A 17929-nucleotide genomic window follows, 5' to 3' on the forward strand; every position below is an offset into this window, starting at 1 on the left:
CACACAGTCACACAACACCAAATGCGACTGGAACACATTTGAACTGTCATTTTTGGGAAGTGTAGTAGGAAATGACCAAAAGGTAACTATTATAGAACTATACAGAATTATCAAACTCAGTGAAGATTCAACTGAACACAAACTTATTGTTTATAATTTAATTGTATATATACCAAACTATATATAAATATATACAAATATATATGAATTGAGTTAAACCAAGATGTTTCTAAGATCCCTTGAAGCTCACTGGTTCTGAGTTCCTACCTTACTAACTGAAGGCATCGAACACTTGATCTTCGCCTTTCTGCTTTTCAAAATGTTCCTGTATCCACCCTTCATTCCGTCTTTCTTTTCTTAAGGAAGGGAACATGCATCCCTCTTTCCTTTCCTTGGATATCCCAACAATCCACAGTCTCTACCCCATGTTTGCTTTCTTTTTCCTAGGGCCTACCCATTGTCTTCAACATCTTTACTCATTTGACTTTCATACAAATATATATCTCCCCTCCTCTGAAAAGAAAAATCTTCATTAATCCTCCTGTCTCTCTAGCTGCCGTCCTGTATTCCTTTCACTGCCACTTTATAACAATAACTACCAACATTTCACCTCTCAATTTCCTCAACCTAAACCTGCTTCTACTTAGATCTTTTGCTAAACTCCATGTTCTGTCTCAGGCCTTATTCCTAAGTACTACTGATGATGTCCTCTAAGCCAGGGGTCCCGAACCCCCAGGCCACAGACCAGTACCGGCCTGTTAGGAGCTGGGCCTGTTGGGAACCCGGCTGCACAGCAGGAGGTGGGTGGCCGGTGAGCAAAGCTTCCTCTGTATTTACAGCCACACCCCATCACTCGAATTACCACCTGAGCGCTGCCTCCTGTCAGATCAACAGCAGCATTAGATCCTCACAGAAGCCTGAACCCTGTTGTGAATTGCACATGCAAGGGATCTAGGCTACATGCTCCTTACGAGAATCTAATGCCTGATGATCTGTCACTGTCTCCCATCACCCCCAGGTGGGACTGTATAGTTGCAGGATAACAAGCTCAGGGCTCCCACAGATTCTATATTATGGTGAGTTGTATAATTATTTCATTATATATTACAATGTAATAATAATAGAAATAACGTGCACAATAAATGTAATGTATTTGAATCATCTGAAACCATCCCCCCGACCCCATCCGTGGAAAAAAGTGTTTTCCACAAAACTGATCCCTGGTGCCAGAAAGGTTAGGGACTGCCACTCTAAGCAATGCCTCCTCCTTTTGCTCTCAGGACCTTCATTATCTCTTCCTCTGTATCTCCAACCCTGTGCCTAGAATGCTGATTCAAGAAAAAACTCAACATGTCCTTTGCCTAGAACACCCAACCCAAATCCTTGTAAACCTAGTGAGTCCCAGGAATCTTTTCACTCCCAGTTCAATCCTTACCTACTGTTTACAGCTTTTCCGGCAGTCTCCAGGTAGAGGCCAAGCATGCCCTCTATGCTAACAATGAGCCTTGTACAGACTTTTAATAAATCTAACTCATATATGTCTCCTGCGGGGTGCCTTGAAGGGGTCCCTTGTCATTTTTCAACTACCACTCCAACATTTAACACTTGGGAACATTCCCCTGCAGGTAAGAAGTATTTTTTTCACTTGCTAATTATCTGGAGCACAGAGCCTTCCCTCAGCACAAGTCACCAGTCCGGAACAAAGGGAGTGTCATGTTAATAACACCATTATTAAAAGACTACAAAATGGCAATGCATGGGAGTGTATTATAATAGCAGAATATAATGTACCTCCTTCACTTCTTTGACTAATTCCCCAAGAGTTTGGCCTTTACTGCAACAGAACAGAGAAGGCCCTTAATGAGTTTGAATTGACCAAATATTAACCAGCCTCCAGTGTGCAAACTGATTTTAAAATAGCCCTTGACCTGGAAATATAGGTGTATTCAAATATACACCCTGATAAGAAAGGACAGACAGGGATAGCGTTCAACATCTATAAGCTTGCCAAGTCAAAAGTTCCTTGTGATAAACTCTAAAAGTAGAGCAGTATTTTAGATAGGGTTTGAATATGTTCATCCTTTTCTAAGAAATCTTGACAAAACAGGTTACATATAGCAAAGTCTACTTTCAGAAAACAAAATCCAGCTGGACACGTGTTAATGAAAACCAACAGTACTGCACTGATAAATAAATAAATACACAGCGAGGCAACCCAGTCACAGATAGCTAGAGACAACAGTTCTAATGAGTCAAATCACACCACAGAAGTAATTTCCATTCCATTTTAAATACATTATGGTGTTTAAAAAAAAAAAAAAAAAAACTTATTTCCAAGGTATTTTATGCATGGCTTCCTGAACATCTTTTATCTTAATAAAAGGTTGTTAGTTTTGTCGAGTTAAGGGAGTCAACATAGAGAAGCTGGTATTTCCTTGATGCTAAACTATACCGGTGCTAAAAACAAAACAAAAAACAAATCCCAACCTAATTCTACTTTGGGTCTAGTTTCCAAGGCAGTTTTCACAAAGATTATTCTCAGCCCACTGTTTCTAGTTTTGTAACTTCAACCTTCAGTAGCTGGAAATTGTTATATTTTGGGTAATTCCTTGACACATATGTTCTATTACAGACTCATTTTCTTCTACTTACTATCAAGGGTAAGGGGAAAAAAGTGACACTCCACTGATTCTAAAGTTTTAGTCTAAGAATCACGTTTGTGTTTATTTCGTGATATCATGTGATATGTTCCTATTAGGGCTTTGTAATTTGGGTTACATCAATTTCATCAACATCAACTTTCAGGTGGAATCCTTCCCAAATCAGAACTGCCAGCCAGTCTCAGCAACCACATAAATCAGAAGAAAAGGAATCAGGAAACTTAGATTCTAGTTTCAAGAGGCACGAACTTGACCTTGGGCAATTCACCTCACTTCTGTAATTCAAATGGCAATGCCTGCTTCCAAAGTATGCTTCTAGAAACAGTTTACGTGTTTTGGGTTTCTCAAATAAAACGGAATTTTCTAAACAGACGGTTTGATACATCAATCTATTCTCTGGCCCAATTTCCCAAACCATCCAGTCCATAAGGTCATAAAACTGCATTTCTTCACAAGTTCCTACTTGCACCACTGTATTACCAAACACGCCCGAATTCCTTTTCTAGCTTTAAACAGATGGTAATATAACATGTACTTATTCTTAAATGTGAAAGAAGAGTAATCTATAGAAAAGACAGTGAAAAGTCTTCATGAATTAACGTGCCGGGTTAAATGAAATCTACTGGTAGACAGAAGAATTGCAGTCTGCCGTGTACTCAAAAGAAGCTGGAAGATTACTATTATGTCACGTGCATGATACTCTCAAACCTCCAAAATCTATCATACTGAAAAAGGACGGAGAAAATAAAAGTGCAGATGGGATAGCGCGAGAAGCCAAGCCTCCCGCGTCAGGATCCAATGAAATGATATAGCTGACGGTGGCACATCTCTATAGAGTCCTTACTAACTTTGTTCCCTCTACTGAGAAGAGGGGTGAGGTGGGAGCTACTAACTGCAGCTCCTAGGAGGGCAGGTTCCATCCTGATTCCAGCGTCGGCCCCAGATCCTGAAGAAAGGACCGGAAGGGGATGAAACTAAACTGTAAGCCGTGTTGAGTAGCCCATTTATCCCAGGCAGCGGCCGCGGTCATCCTGGGAACCGCATCGCCACTGGGATCCCGGGTCCCGACCCCCTCTGGGAAAGGAGGAAGCAGTGCCAGGCAGGGAGGAAGGTGCACGGGCAGCCTGCAGCCTCACCTGACGCTCGACGGGCCCCACCCTTGCTCTCAGGTGTCCCGCTTCCAACCAGGACCCAGCCAGGGCGCCGCGTCCACCTCTCGCGGCTCCACTTACTTTGTCGCTGGTGCTCTCGGTTTCGTGGTCGCCGCCGGCCGCCTCTCCCTCACGGGGTGGCGGCGACACCGCTTCCCCGGGGCTGGGGCAGCTTCCCCGGTATCTCAGCTCCAACATCTTCCGCTCCCGCGCTGCCGTGGCGGCCTCCTCAAGCACCCCGAAACCCGAGCTGCGCGCGGGGTTCTGCAGGCGGGGCGCCCCGCCACCTCGCAGCCGCGCCCTGGAGTCCCGCGGAGCCGCAGCCACTAACGCGGCCCCACCATAGAGCGGCCGCCGCGCCGGTCACCTCCAAAACGGCATCAACGAGAGAGCGCTCGAGGCCGCCTGCAGCTAGGGCGGCTCCGGCGGAGGTCCCGGGCAGGCTCGGGGCGCCAGGCGCGAGCGGAGAAGGCGGAGACGCGGCCTCCGGTTGCCAGGTGCGCGTCTCCACGCAGAGGCCCAGGTGGGAGGAGGAGAAGGGGCGGGGAGAAAAGGAGGACACTTGACCCGCTTTAGCGCTGCGCTGGGCTCCCGCCGCCACGCCAGCCCCTCCCGCCCAGCCCCCCGGAGCCGGACTCGGAGCCGGCGGGTCCCAGCCCAGCACACTTCTCCCTGCCCAGGCCTCCCGCACCGGGTCTCGCGTCGCAGGCCCCGCCCCTCTGCGCTGCACTGCGGTTCCCACAACCCCGCCTCTCCGCGAGGTGACGTCACGAGCCCGGCCCGCGGCCCCGCCCCCGCCTCTGCGTGCTGGCAGGTGGGGGCCTGAGAAAAGGTGGGAGCTGCTGGGCGGGAGGAGGCTGGAGGAGCTGGGAGGCGGAGGCGGAGGCGGGGCCAGCGCTGGCTGGAAGTGAGCGGTGAGAACTTGCAGACTTGTCCCTGGGCCGCTGCGAGGACTGGAGGAGCTACTCAAAGACGCCCGCTAAATGTTGACAGCGCTCAACACTGCTCCTTCAAACGCCACCCCGACCATGTCAGCTTGACACGCGCGGCGGGTCGGAGGCTCACCGGACCAGAAACTTGTCTGGCAGGACCGACTGGTTGGCCCCGCGGCATTCCCGCCCAGTGTCATCACCTTGAAAACAGGAGATGCTTTTGCCTCGCTGGGCGTCCAGAGGTGCGTCGGACAACAGTTCTAATCACAACCGCAGCGCCATCTCCCAGAAACTCGGTACTGAATCTCACAAAGGTCACCATCTAGGAACCCAACACAGTGTGAGATGCTGTGGGGCGCAGTTGCCCTCCAACTAGTCTCTGAGCAGTGGTGGACCTTGGGCTGCCAAAGAGGGAACAGGAAGGGCAAAAGATCCGCGTTAATTCTAGTCCTAATCCTGTTGAAAGGTGATTAGTTTTCTTGACATGTATCCGCCACCTGGTCATTACTGACAAGCTAACAAATGAAAAAAAAAGAGAGAGAGAGAAAAGAAAAAAGGCGGGCCTTCACACAGGACAAGGTTCAGGAAAGCACCCTTATACAAAGAGATCAACTATATAAATTCCTCAAGGTCATTACTGACACGGTAAAAGTAAGTAAGGTGTTGAAAATTTACTAACAAATGAGCAAAACCAAAAGTCAAAGTAGGATGCATTGAAAAGCAGGACACAAAGACATCATTTTACCTCACCAAACTGATCTTTGAAGCTGTGCGGTTAGTTTGGGTTGCACGTTTTCAAAAGGATGTCAAGAAACCATAATTTGTTCCTTATGGGGAGGATAGCGGAAATGACAGAGAAGAGCTGAAAATAAGTCCCTACTGAACAGAGAACTATGGGGTGACTGCATTAATAAATTGTCCAATTGTTTGGAGGATCGGAAATGAAGGACTGCTTGATAGTGAAGAAGATAATCAAAATAATGACTGAAGAAGCTAGTGAAGCCAGTAGTAGAGTTTCCCTCTCTGGCTACCACCCTACCCTGCAAAAAGGATTAGAAATGCTCCATTCTAACTCTCTGGAAGTCAAGAAGCCTGAGTTCTAGTGCTGCCAATGCCACTAATTGCATGGCCTGGTAAGTTATTAAGCCTCAGTGTCCTCAGCTATAAACGGATAGTAAGGATGGCCTCTGTGGTCCCTTTTAGCTTTTAGACGATCAGAATCAAGCCTTTGGTTTTCCCCATAGCCCAAGAAAAGGAGACCTAGTACACAAGGTACCTGAACAACTTCCTGTTTCCCCTTTCCCTAGTCCACTCATGGCCTCTTTGACTTTTTCCCTTTGCTGCAGGAGGAAAAAAGAGAGTGAGGGGGTGACAAAGGGGAGCAGCAGAGGACAGTAGTGCATGACAGAAGAAACAGTATTCCCCAAACCAGGAAAAGTGGGACAAATGAAAAGACTACCGAAATAGAATGTGAGGTTCTACTTACCTCACCTTTCTTAAGCTCTGCTCTTTCTTATATTGTAGCTAAGGGAGCAATTTCTTTCCATCTTCTTCATTATAGTTATTACCACTAGTTGAGTGAACAGACTGAGCCCAGACAGCAGGAACCGGCTTATTCATCTTTACAGGTCTAGCTCTTTCCACAGTGCCAAACACTACCCTTCTATAGGTTAACAATGTTTGCTGAAGAAGTGAATGAAGAAATGATGGGATGGCAAAGGTACAGCCTAACAAGGAAATATATACACTCATGTGTTGTTTAACAGTGGGGATACATTCTTAGAAATGCATCATTGTGCAACATTACAGGGTGTACTAAACCTAGATGGCATAGCCTACTGCACACCCAGGCTGCATGGTAAAGCCTATTGCTTAGACAACTCTACACAACAGTAAATATTTGTGTATCTAAACATAGAAAAGGTACTATAAAAATATGGTATTGTAATCTTATAGGCTACAGTGGCATGTGTGGTCCATTGTTGACCGAAACATTGTTATGCAACCCATGAATGTATAGTATTTATGGTTTCTTCATTTAAAGTCTGTTTTAGACTTATATAGGTACTCACTTTTCTTCATTTTCACTTTATATGAGAGAGAAGTTGATTTTAATACTTATTAAGAGGGGTTGTAGTAATAACTTTATTTAAGATACAGTGCAATATACTCAACCATAACTGGCTTCCGGAACTCTGTGTTCTTAGACTTTTTCAATGTCTTTTTTCTTATTTTTCCTTTTTCTTTCTTTTTTATTTTTATCTTTAATTTTCATTCAGGGAACTTATGTGTTCTACATTTATTGTATTTGTGTTTGGTGACACAAAATCTGGCGTGTAATGGTTTCTAAGGCTTTACCTGTTAACTTTTCTTGAATTTATCCTGCTGAAGGGCTTCATGGAAACCCTAAGCACAGGCATAGGCCTAATCACATAGTACAACCCAGCCAGCACTTCTTGGATTGATTTTAAGGTTTTCCAGCCAGGCGTGGTGCCTCACATCTGTAATCCCAGCACTTTGGGAGGCTGATGCATGAATATCTCTTGAGCCCAGAAGTTCAAGACCAGCCTGGGCAACATATAGAGACCCCATCTCTACACAAAAATTTAAAAATTAGCTGGGCATGGTGGCGTGTGCCTGTACTCCCAGCTGCTTGGGAAGCTGAGGCAGGAGGACTGCTTGGGCCTGGGAGTTTGAGGCTGCTGTGACCCCTGTTCACTCTACTGCACTCTAGCCTGGGTGACAGAGTGAGATCCTGTCTCAAAAAAAAAAAAAATTAAAAAAATTAAAAATTTTCAACTTCTAACTCCCAATGAGGAATTTGCTAGAGAGATAAGAGAGAGAGTGCTAACATTATTGTTTATATGGTTTTTATTTTAGATTACTGTTTACCTTCTCTTTTGCTGGAAGTAATAAGAGCGTAAGAGGCAGAGACGTTGCCTGAAGTAGTGAGAGTAGGAAATGAAGCAATTTGTTACTACTCTTCCCTGAATGTCCTCAGAATGTTCCCAGACTGATAAACATGCCTTCTGGGGTGGGAATGTGAATCTGAGCTGCTTTTCACATCAGAGGCTCAAAGGTGCCCTGCTGGAATGTCCCTGGCTTGCCAGGGGCGGAAGAAATCTTCCTCAGCCAAGCGTTTCCAGTTGCTTAGATACCCAAGTTACAGCTTTTGTCGCTTGACCTATCTTTCTCTGTTGCCCTCTGTCAGTTTTGTTTATAAGTTGGAGGTAGGAATTTCTGATTTAGGCCACCAGAGAAACATTTTATGGGACAATCTTGAAGTATAACTTATATTTAACATTTTTATTTTTAATGGAATTGCATAGGAAAACAATGGTGTACTATCAAGTATTGTAGTGAGAGGGTATCAGACGAGAGAGTGCTGTGGTGTAGTTGGAAGTATGGGGTTTATATACCAAGAACCTGGGTTTGAATCATAGCTTGAAGCTAGCTTGAATCATAGCTTGAATCTAGCTGTGACCTAATTTGCTTTAAGCAACATTTTCATCATACGCAGCTGAAGCTGTATCCTAACTGACATGTCCATTCAAAGCTTAAGTAATAATTCTTTACATAACACTTTACAAAGCACTTTCGCATACATTATTTCATTTGTTCTACTCAACAATCTATAAGCTAGGCATAATAAATATTACTCCTGTTTTATAAGAAAAAAATCTGAGTCTCAGATGTAAAAGGTTAGAAAGGAAATTTGAGATTGAAAGCTAAGTTTTTATACTTTAAATTCTGCCTGGTTCATGATGTAGTACAAATATATAGCAGCAGAAACAAGCAACTTCTAAAGTTGGGGGTGGGGGATAGTTTGTTATAACAGGCACGTAAATTCTGAAGCTAGCCTGAGTTCAAATCCCAGCTCTGCCACCTACTGGCCTTAGGCAGTTAGCTTCAGTGTCCTCATGTGCAAAATGAGGATAAGGTAATATTTCCTCTTAAGATTCTTATGAAGACTAAATTGGTTAATATATGTAAAATACTTAGAATAGTGTCTGGCCATCGTGAAGCACTACACAAGTGTGACCTATTATTATCATTCATATTGTTGAAAGCTACGTTTCTTGAGGAGAACAATATTTGACTTCTAAACTCACTAAACTGCAACACCCCAGAGGACTGTGAAGAAGTAAGAATATGCTGATATTGCTTTGGTGAGGTAGGTAGAAATTATGAAATGGGGTAGGGAGACTTTGCAAACAAGTACAAAGAAATCAGCCTACCCAACAGTTAACCCAATTAGTTAATTTGTGCCTTATCCTTCTGAGGTAGTACAATTAATGAATTTGGTTTTCCCCATTATTAACTGAAATCAATTGCTACTCATCTACCTTGTATATAATATGATGACTGTGGAATTCCTGCCATTTGTAGGTTCTTCACTGAATCCTAGTAGCTCTAAGCAAATTAAATTTGTTGATTTAATTTCTTTGTAAAGTAGGCAACATATTCTATAATTTTATAAATTGTGCCTTTAAAATGGGTATATGTGAGCTTTTTATACTGCATGGTTCAAGTATTCTGTTATTGTTGAATATGGCTATATATAGAGAGAGAGAGAGAAAGAGAGAGGATAACATTTGGGGAAGTGGAAGAGATTGGTAACTGTCTTTAGAAGGGCCGGATCACTGATTTGCTTCAAACTATATCAGTTACCCCTCTTCAACAAATTGCAGAAATCCAGAGGTATCAGTTAAAGTATGTGGCAAAAGACACTGCTTCTGGTTGAGTTGGGCAGACAAGGAACTTATTGAAAGGATATTAAGAAGTTCACAGAACTCTTGGAAGAACTGAAGAACCCAGCATAGAAAACTGGGAGAAACAAAGGATTTCAAGCAACAGCCAGGATTACAGTCAAAATTATTCCTGACACCTCAATTGAGGCCTCCATTGCTAGATCCACTGGAACAGGATATGACAGCTTGCTCTGCCACTGAGGTAGGCACCTGTCACTGGATGCCACAGTTGCAATTGCTAATCCTTTCTTACTTAGGTTTTTACCTTCACAAACTCTTTTTTTATTATTAATAATAGTTTAATAGGAGGAATCATATTCTTGTAAAATGCAGTAATAGCCTAAGATCTCTGTGAAAAGAACCTTACTAATCAGATAAATAAAAGCTTCAGTTTATATCTTTTAGAAGATATAAGCATTATACTTCTCTTCTAAGACATCCTACTTATTTATGTTTTAACTCCTCTAAAATCACAGTGCATCTTACAGTTGATGAAATAAGAAAACATTAGGTCATAGTTTTATTGGCCATTTTATTTTTCTTCACAGTACATAAAATAATGGTGCATTTAAATCATGCATTTATAATGATTTAATTGAGTCTATGAAGTACAACACTTTAAAAATTATTGTTAGAAAGATCACATATCTTGGATTTTTCCAGATAGTCCCAATTATATGTACGTTTTTCTTTCAATGAAGAGTATTTATTAAATATGTAATTATATATATTTTTTATTTTGAAAACCTTTTCACACTGTATATTCTCATAGCAAAAAAAGAATTTCCCAGGCTATATGAGGCCTCATTTTTAGTTTGAAAAATATAGTCAGTACTGAGACAATGGGGTTTTCTAAATATACAATCATGTCATCTGCAAACAGGGACAATTTGACTTCTTCTTTTCCTAACTGGATACCCTTGATTTCTTTCTCTTGCCTGATTGCCCTAGCCAGAACTTCCAACACTATGTTGAATAGGAGTGGTGAGAGAGGGCATCCCTGTCTTGTGCCAGTTTTCAAAGGGAATTTTTCCAGTTTTTGCCCATTCAGTATGATATTAGCTGTGGGTTTGTCATAAATAGCTCTTATTATTTTGAGGTACGTTCCATCAATACCAAATTTATTGAGCGTTTTTAGCATAAAGGGCTGTTGAATTTTGTCAAAAGCCTTTTCTGCATCTATTGAGATAATCATGTGGTTCTTGTCTTTGGTTCTGTTTATATGCTGGATTACGTTTATTGATTTGCGAATGTTGAACCAGCCTTGCATCCCAGGGATGAAGCCCACTTGATCATGGTGGATAAGCTTTTTGATGTGCTGCTGAATCCGGTTTGCCAGTATTTTATTGAGGATTTTTGCATCGATGTTCATCAGGGATATTGGTCTAAAATTCTCTCTTTTTGTTGTGTCTCTGCCAGGCTTTGGTATCAGGATGATGTTGGCCTCATAAAAAGAGTTAGGGAGGATTCCCTCTTTTTCTATTGATTGAAATAGTTTCAGAAGGAATGGTACCAGCTCCACCTTGTACCTCTGGTAGAATTCAGCTGTGAATCCATCTGGTCCTGGACTTTTTTTGGTGGGTAGGCTATTAATTGTTGCCTCAATTTCAGAGCCTGCTATTGGTCTATTCAGGGATTCAACTTCTTCCTGGTTTAGTCTTGGGAGAGTGTAAGTGTCCAGGAAATTATCCATTTCTTCTAGATTTTCTAGTTGATTTGCGTAGAGGCATTTATAGTATTCTCTGATGGTTGTTTGTATTTCTGTCTCAGCCCAAAATCTGCTTAAGCTGATAAGCAACTTCAGCAAAGTCTCAGGATACAAAATTAATGTGCAAAAATCACAAGCATTCTTATACACCAGTAACAGACAAGCAGAGAGCCAAATCAGGAATCAACTTCCATTCACAATTGCTTCAAAGAGAATCAAATACCTAGGAATCCAGCTTACAAGGGATGTAAAGGACCTCTTCAAGGAGAACTACAAACCACTGCTCAGTGAAATCAAAGAGGACACAAACAAATGGAAGAACATACCATGCTCATGGATAGGAAGAATCAATATCGTGAAAATGGCCATACTGCCCAAGGTGATTTATAGATTCAATGCCATCCCCATCAAGCTACCAATGACTTTCTTCACAGAATTGGAAAAAACAGCTTTAAAGTTCATATGGAACCAAAAAAGAGCCCGCATTGCCAAGACAATCCTAAGTCAAAAGGACAAAGCTGGAGGCGTCACGCTACCTGACTTCAAACTATACTACAAGGCTACAGTAACCAAAACAGCATGGTACTGGTACCACAACAGAGATATAGACCAATGGAACAGAACAGAGTCCTCAGAAATAATACCACACATCTACAGCCATCTGATTTTTGACAAACCTGAGAGAAACAAGAAATGGGGAAAGGATTCCCTATTTAATAAATGGTGCTGGGAAAATTGGCTAGCCATAAGTAGAAAGCTGAAACTGGATCCTTTCCTTACCCCTTATACGAAAATTAATTCAAGATGGATTAGAGACTTAAATGTTAGACCTAATACCATAAAAACCCTAGAAGAAAATCTAGGTAGTACCATTCAGGACATAGGCATGGGCAAGGACTTCATGTCTAAAACACCAAAAGCAACGGCAGCAAAAGCAAAAATTGACACATGGGATCTAATTAAACTAAAGAGCTTTTGCACAGCCAAAGAAACTACCATCAGAGTGAACAGGCAACCTACAGAATGGGAAAAAATTTTTGCAACCTACTCATCTGACAAAGGGCTAATATCCAGAATCTACCAAGAACTCAAACAAATATACAAGAAAAAAGCAAACAACCCCATCAAAAAGTGGGGAAAGGATATGAACAGACATTTCTCAAAAGAAGACATCCATACAGCCAACAGACACATGAAAAAATGCTCATCATCACTGGCCATCAGAGAAATGCAAATCAAAACCACAATGAGATACCATCTCACACCAGTTAGAATGGCAATCATTAAGAAGTCAGGAAACAACAGGTGTTGGAGAGGATGTGGAGAAATAGGAACACTTTTACACTGTTGGTGGGATTGTAAACTAGTTCAACCATTATGGAAAACAGTATGGCGATTCCTCAAGGATCTAGAACTAGATGTACCATATGACCCAGCCATCCCACTACTGGGTATATACCCAAAGGATTATAAATTACTCTACTACAAAGACACATGCACACGTATGTTTATTGCGGCACTATTCACAATAGCAAAGACTTGGAATCAACCCAAATGTCCATCTGTGACAGACTGGATTAAGAAAATGTGGCACATATACACCATGGAATACTATGCAGCCATCAAAAAGGATGAGTTTGCGTCCTTTGTAGGGACATGGATGCAGCTGGAAACCATCATTCTTAGCAAACTCTCACAAGAAGAGAAAACCAAACACCGCATGTTCTCACTCATAGGTGGGAACTGAACAATGAGATCACTTGGACTCGGGAAGGGGAACATCACACACTGGGGCCTATCATGGGGAGGGGGGAGGAGGGAGGGATTGCATTGGGGAGTTATACATGATATAAACGTCATGCACATGTACCCTAGAACTTAAAGTATAATAAAAAAAAAAAAAAAGAAAAATATAGTCAGTAATACGTTTTAAAAATTATTTCACTAGTGAATGTATTTTATTCCTGCAAATTACAAAAGACTTTTAAAGTTTACATACTTCTGGTAATACCTATTGTTTGTTGCAATTGTCTCTTTTCTCATAGTTTGATTTAGTAAAAAATATTTTTGTCATATTTTCAGAAATGTCATTGATTTGCCCCCCAAATTATACTAATATCCCAAATGATTATGGAGATTAATTTCCCCTTAACAACAATAATTTATGCATTCAATCATTTTGCATTTGATGCATTTTTATACATTTAACTGGGAGGAGTTGATGAATAGGAGTGGTGAAGACTGTGGCCTCCAGACAGTTGGGAAAATCCTAGAACAGGAAATCTGTTCGAGCATCTTTGGGTGGACTAGGACTGTTGTTAGGTTGTTAACCTAAGATGCTTAAGAAAGACCTAATACAGCAGTGGCGTTCTTTTGTTTTATGTTTTTGTTAACAAACTTGGCTTCAGCAACATACCTTGCAGAGTGTAAGTTCTGTACTATTGCTTTTAGAGAACAAATGCCACAATGATTTACTTCAATTAGGTTTTGCCAAGTTATTTCCAGAATGTTTGAGGAAGAGATTAATGGTAGAATGAAAACATCTTACGCAAGGACACTTTGAGATTTCATAACGCAAAGCTTTGCATTACCTTACTTACAAAGCAAATTTAGACAAATTTGGTGATCTTGTTAAGAGAATAAGTGAACAGTATCAATCTGTATATATGTAGATTAAACAAATTTTTCAGAACTATGGAATCCTTGACAAATATTTATTAATTTGTTTTTTGTTTTTTTTTTTTTAAGAGACAGAGTGTCACTCTGTCACCCAGGCTGGAGTGCAGTGGTGCAATCATAGCTCACTGCAACCGCAAACTCCTGGGATTAAGGGATCCTTCTACCCAAGCCTCCCTAGTAGCTAGGACTACAGGCAGGTACCACCATGCCAGGCTAACCTATTTATTTATTTGTAGACAGTCTTGCTATGTTGGTCAGGCTGGTCTTGAACTCCTGGTCTCAAGTGATCCTCCTGCCTTGGCCTCTCAAGGCACCAGGATTACAAGCTTGAGTCATCACCCCTAGCCCTGACAAATATTTAAAAAGCGATTCATAAATATTCCAAAACACCAAGAACACATATTATTGTTAACATAGCAGTGTTGGGAAAAACTGATTTGGAAATGAGCAAAAGAAATTTCTGGCTATTCTTATAGTGGGCCTTAAGCATGCCTAGGGGGCTTGCTAGGCACTATTTGATTTCATAGGGGGATGCACCAATTTTTTTAAAGATGGGGTCTCACTATGTTGTTCAAGCTGTGGTACAGTGGCTGTTCACAGGCTCAGTCAAAGGGCACTACAGCCTTGAACTCCTCTTGGACTCAAGTGATCTTCCCACCTCAGCTTCTGGAGTAGCTGGACCACAGGTGTGCACCACCATGCCCAGCCGGGGGTACACCTTTGATTGTCTTTGATCAAATAGGCTATTTTGCAACTCTGTTGGAATAAAAAAAGTGCTTTCTGGAAAGCTGATAACCATGTTCTTGTTCATAGCAATGTAAGTGAATTTTGTCTGATAGAGAATATAAATCATTTTAAGTCAAAACCCATTTGAACTAATTTTTAATATATCTCTAGTTCTCTCATTTGTAAATGCATTAAATAAAATCTTTGATATGTGTTCATTTTATATTTGTATAAGATTTGTGATTTTTGCACTTTTGGAAATGATACTTTAGCTATAGTAATAATGCATGTTTGTTTTTATTGAATAAATATTCATCTACATACGTAACAAATGTTTATTGAGTACCTACAATGTCAGAATACAGTGCTAGGCACTAAATAGCATATATATACATGTATGTATACACAAATGATACATAAATACACACTAGAGTTAAAAAGTTAAACAGTACAGTATTATCTAGAACATATAACAACATAAAGTTGATTTTCCATCCTTCTGGAAACACTTCTTTCCCTAGAAGTGTTGTTAACTGCCTAGTAAGTGTTGTTAACTGTTTGCCAGAGTTTCTTACAGATCTGTTTCTTATGTAAGTATATATGCACGTATATATTCTACATAATGTTCTGTGACATAATTTTTTATTTACTATTATGCCTTAAAACACTGTTTGTGTTTATAAGTACGTTTTAATTATTTAAAATCATTATATATATGCATGGTGTTACTGTACCATATTTTATTTAGCCATTTGTACAACAGACATTTAGGGATTTCCCCGATTTTGTAATTATTAAAATAACACTGCAGTAAATATCCTTGAACATATATTTATGAAACGTGCAATTCTATAGATACCTAAACATGGAGCAATAGATCAAAGAATATGTGCATTCAGTACTTGGATAAATTCTACAAGATTTCCCTCCCAGATGGCTGTACCGATTGTTATATGTTGATTAACTCAGATTCCTATTATAATGCCTTTGAGGATGATGTGGGGGTGGAGATAGAAATATGTTAGATAGAATAGGTTGTGCCACTAACTTGTCTAACTGGTGCGTGGGCTTGTCCTTTCTTTAATTCTAACACCAACTGCGAGAATTGCTTGTTTTAGAACTTCCATTCGAGAAAGCTGAGGCCAAATGCAGGAAATTGCAGTTTTCGCAGTTTTCTTTCATTTCCCCTCACCCGCCTACTCTGCTATCACACGGAGATCCAAGTTATATAGATCCTTCTCCTCTCCCAGCTCCATTACTTACCAAGAGCCATCTCAGGCAGGCTGGGTTTTACTTTGTGTCTTCCTCCATTCAGGGTGCGGTAACAAAGTAACATAAACGGGGTGGCTTAAACAATGAATGCTTATTTCTCACTGTTCTGGATGCTGGGAAATCTGAGATCAATGTCCTGGCAGATCTAGTGTCTGGTGAGGGCCCTCTTCCTGGTTTGCAGATAGCTGTCTTCTCATTGTACCCTTACAGGATGGAGAACAGAGAAATAGAGAGACAGAAAGAGAGAGATAGAGAGAGAGAATGAGAAAGAGAGCATGCTCATGTCTGTTCTTCTAAGGGCACTCATCCTATCAGGAGGACTCCACTCCAATACACTGATTTCCTCCCAATGGCCCCATCTCCAAATACCATCACACTGGGAATTTTAGGGTTTCAATATGTGAATTTGGAGGTGACGCATTTAGTCCATAGTACTTTGTTTTAGAGTTATTTCTCCAGACATGAGTCTGACAGCACATACCCCTGCTGATGTGGAGGAAGAGTGGTAGACAGTTGTGGCCCCATACTTTGAAACCAAGGATGCAGCCCTGATGAATCACCTTTGAAGTCATTCTTTCCTTTTCTTGAAGAATAGTTCCTGTTTGCAGTCAAATCGCTCTATTGTAACTGTCCTGTAGAATTTAAGTCTGACAGCCTTTCTTCATTTTGTCCTGTCTCCATCTCCTTCAGTTCAAACTGGTAGTATTTCTGCTAATATAATTCTATAACTTTTTTTATCAAGTGATAGTCTAGCCACACTCTTGGTGTCCTCTTCCAAACGTGCCTTCACATATTGTGCAATATGGACAGGCTGAAAATTTTCCAAATCTTTAAGCTCTGGTTCCTTTTTGCATAACAATTTCTTCTTCAATTCATTTCTCACTTCTTGCATTTTACTAAGCAAGAGGCACCAAAACATGCCTATAGCATTGGCTTAGAAATCTGCATAGCCAAATATCCAATTTAGTCACTTGCAAGTTCTGCCTTTCACAAAACACTAGGACACAACTCAGACAAGTTCTTTGTCATTTTGTGACAAGAATCACCTTTCCTCCTGTTTCCAATAATTTAAGTTCCTCTTTCCATCTGAGATCTCCTCAGAATGGCCTTTAACACCTATATTTCTGCCAACAGTCCCTTCATGACTGTCTAGGATTTTTTTCTAGCATGCACCTCAAAACTCTTCTGACCTCTACCTGGTACCCAGTTTTAAAGCCTCTTCCACATTTTCAATTATGGTTTGCAACACCCCATTCTATATACCAAAATCTGTATTAATTAGCTTGGGCTGCCATCACAAAATACATAGACCGATGGCATAAACAACAGAAACTTATTTTCTCACAGTTCTGAAGCTGAAAGTCAAGATCACAGTACCAGCACGACTGGTTTCTGTTGAGGGCCCTCTTCCTGGCTTGCAGACAGTTGCCTTCTTGCTATGTCCTCACATGGTGAAGAGAAAAGGAGAGCTATCCGGTGACTTTTCTTATAAGGACACTAATCCTATCAGATCATGGCCTTACCCTTATGACGACATGTAACTACAATTACTTGTCATTACAGAACAGAATATTTAAGAGGCTACAAGAATGAAATCGACATATATTGCTGAACACCTGCATGTGGGAAAGGGAGTGGTGGTGAGGAATTAAGAACCATAGGCACATTTTAGACTTGTGTGGCCGGGTGGTGGTGTTCCTGGAGACTGGGACTACAGGAGGAGAAACAGGGTTGAAGGAAGATGGAAGAGAAAAAATGAGGTGCCTAGTAAGTATTAGGCACTATTGGTCATTTTACATATGATATATTTAATCCCTACCACAGACATGTAAGGTTAATCTACTGATCATTTAGATGAGGACAAGGAGAGAGTCACGTGCCCAAGTTCAAACAAGAATCAAGAATCAGTAGAGAAGTTACATCTGCCGCCCAGACCCTGCCCTCTCTGTTCCGCCCACTGGCTGGCTCTATGTCCATGCTCACACATGGATACTTCCAGGAGGCTGTGACACATCTCGGGCAGGTGGCAGCAGGAAGCCGAACTTGCTAG

At 41.2% G+C, this 17929-nt stretch overlaps 1 protein-coding gene across 2 annotated transcripts in view; it reads right to left on the bottom strand.

The window, feature by feature from the left end:
• The window catches only part of CDS1 (CDP-diacylglycerol synthase 1), a 66301-nt gene extending 61794 nt beyond the window's left edge, over positions 1-4507 (bottom strand). The window contains exon 1 of one of the 2 annotated variants that reach the window (XM_033214199.1): positions 3893-4507. In XM_033214199.1, the coding sequence (XP_033070090.1) occupies positions 3893-4009 (117 nt within the window). In that variant the 5' untranslated portion in view covers positions 4010-4507. Of the gene's footprint in view, positions 1-3796 lie in introns of both variants that reach the window. The other variant, XM_033214198.1, reaches the window with a different exon arrangement.
• Between the last annotated feature and the right edge of the window lie 13422 nt (positions 4508-17929).

This window comes from Trachypithecus francoisi, unplaced genomic scaffold (genome assembly GCF_009764315.1).
Source record: "Trachypithecus francoisi isolate TF-2019V2 unplaced genomic scaffold, Tfra_2.0 Lachesis_group1, whole genome shotgun sequence".
Classification (NCBI taxonomy): Eukaryota; Metazoa; Chordata; class Mammalia; order Primates; family Cercopithecidae; genus Trachypithecus; species Trachypithecus francoisi.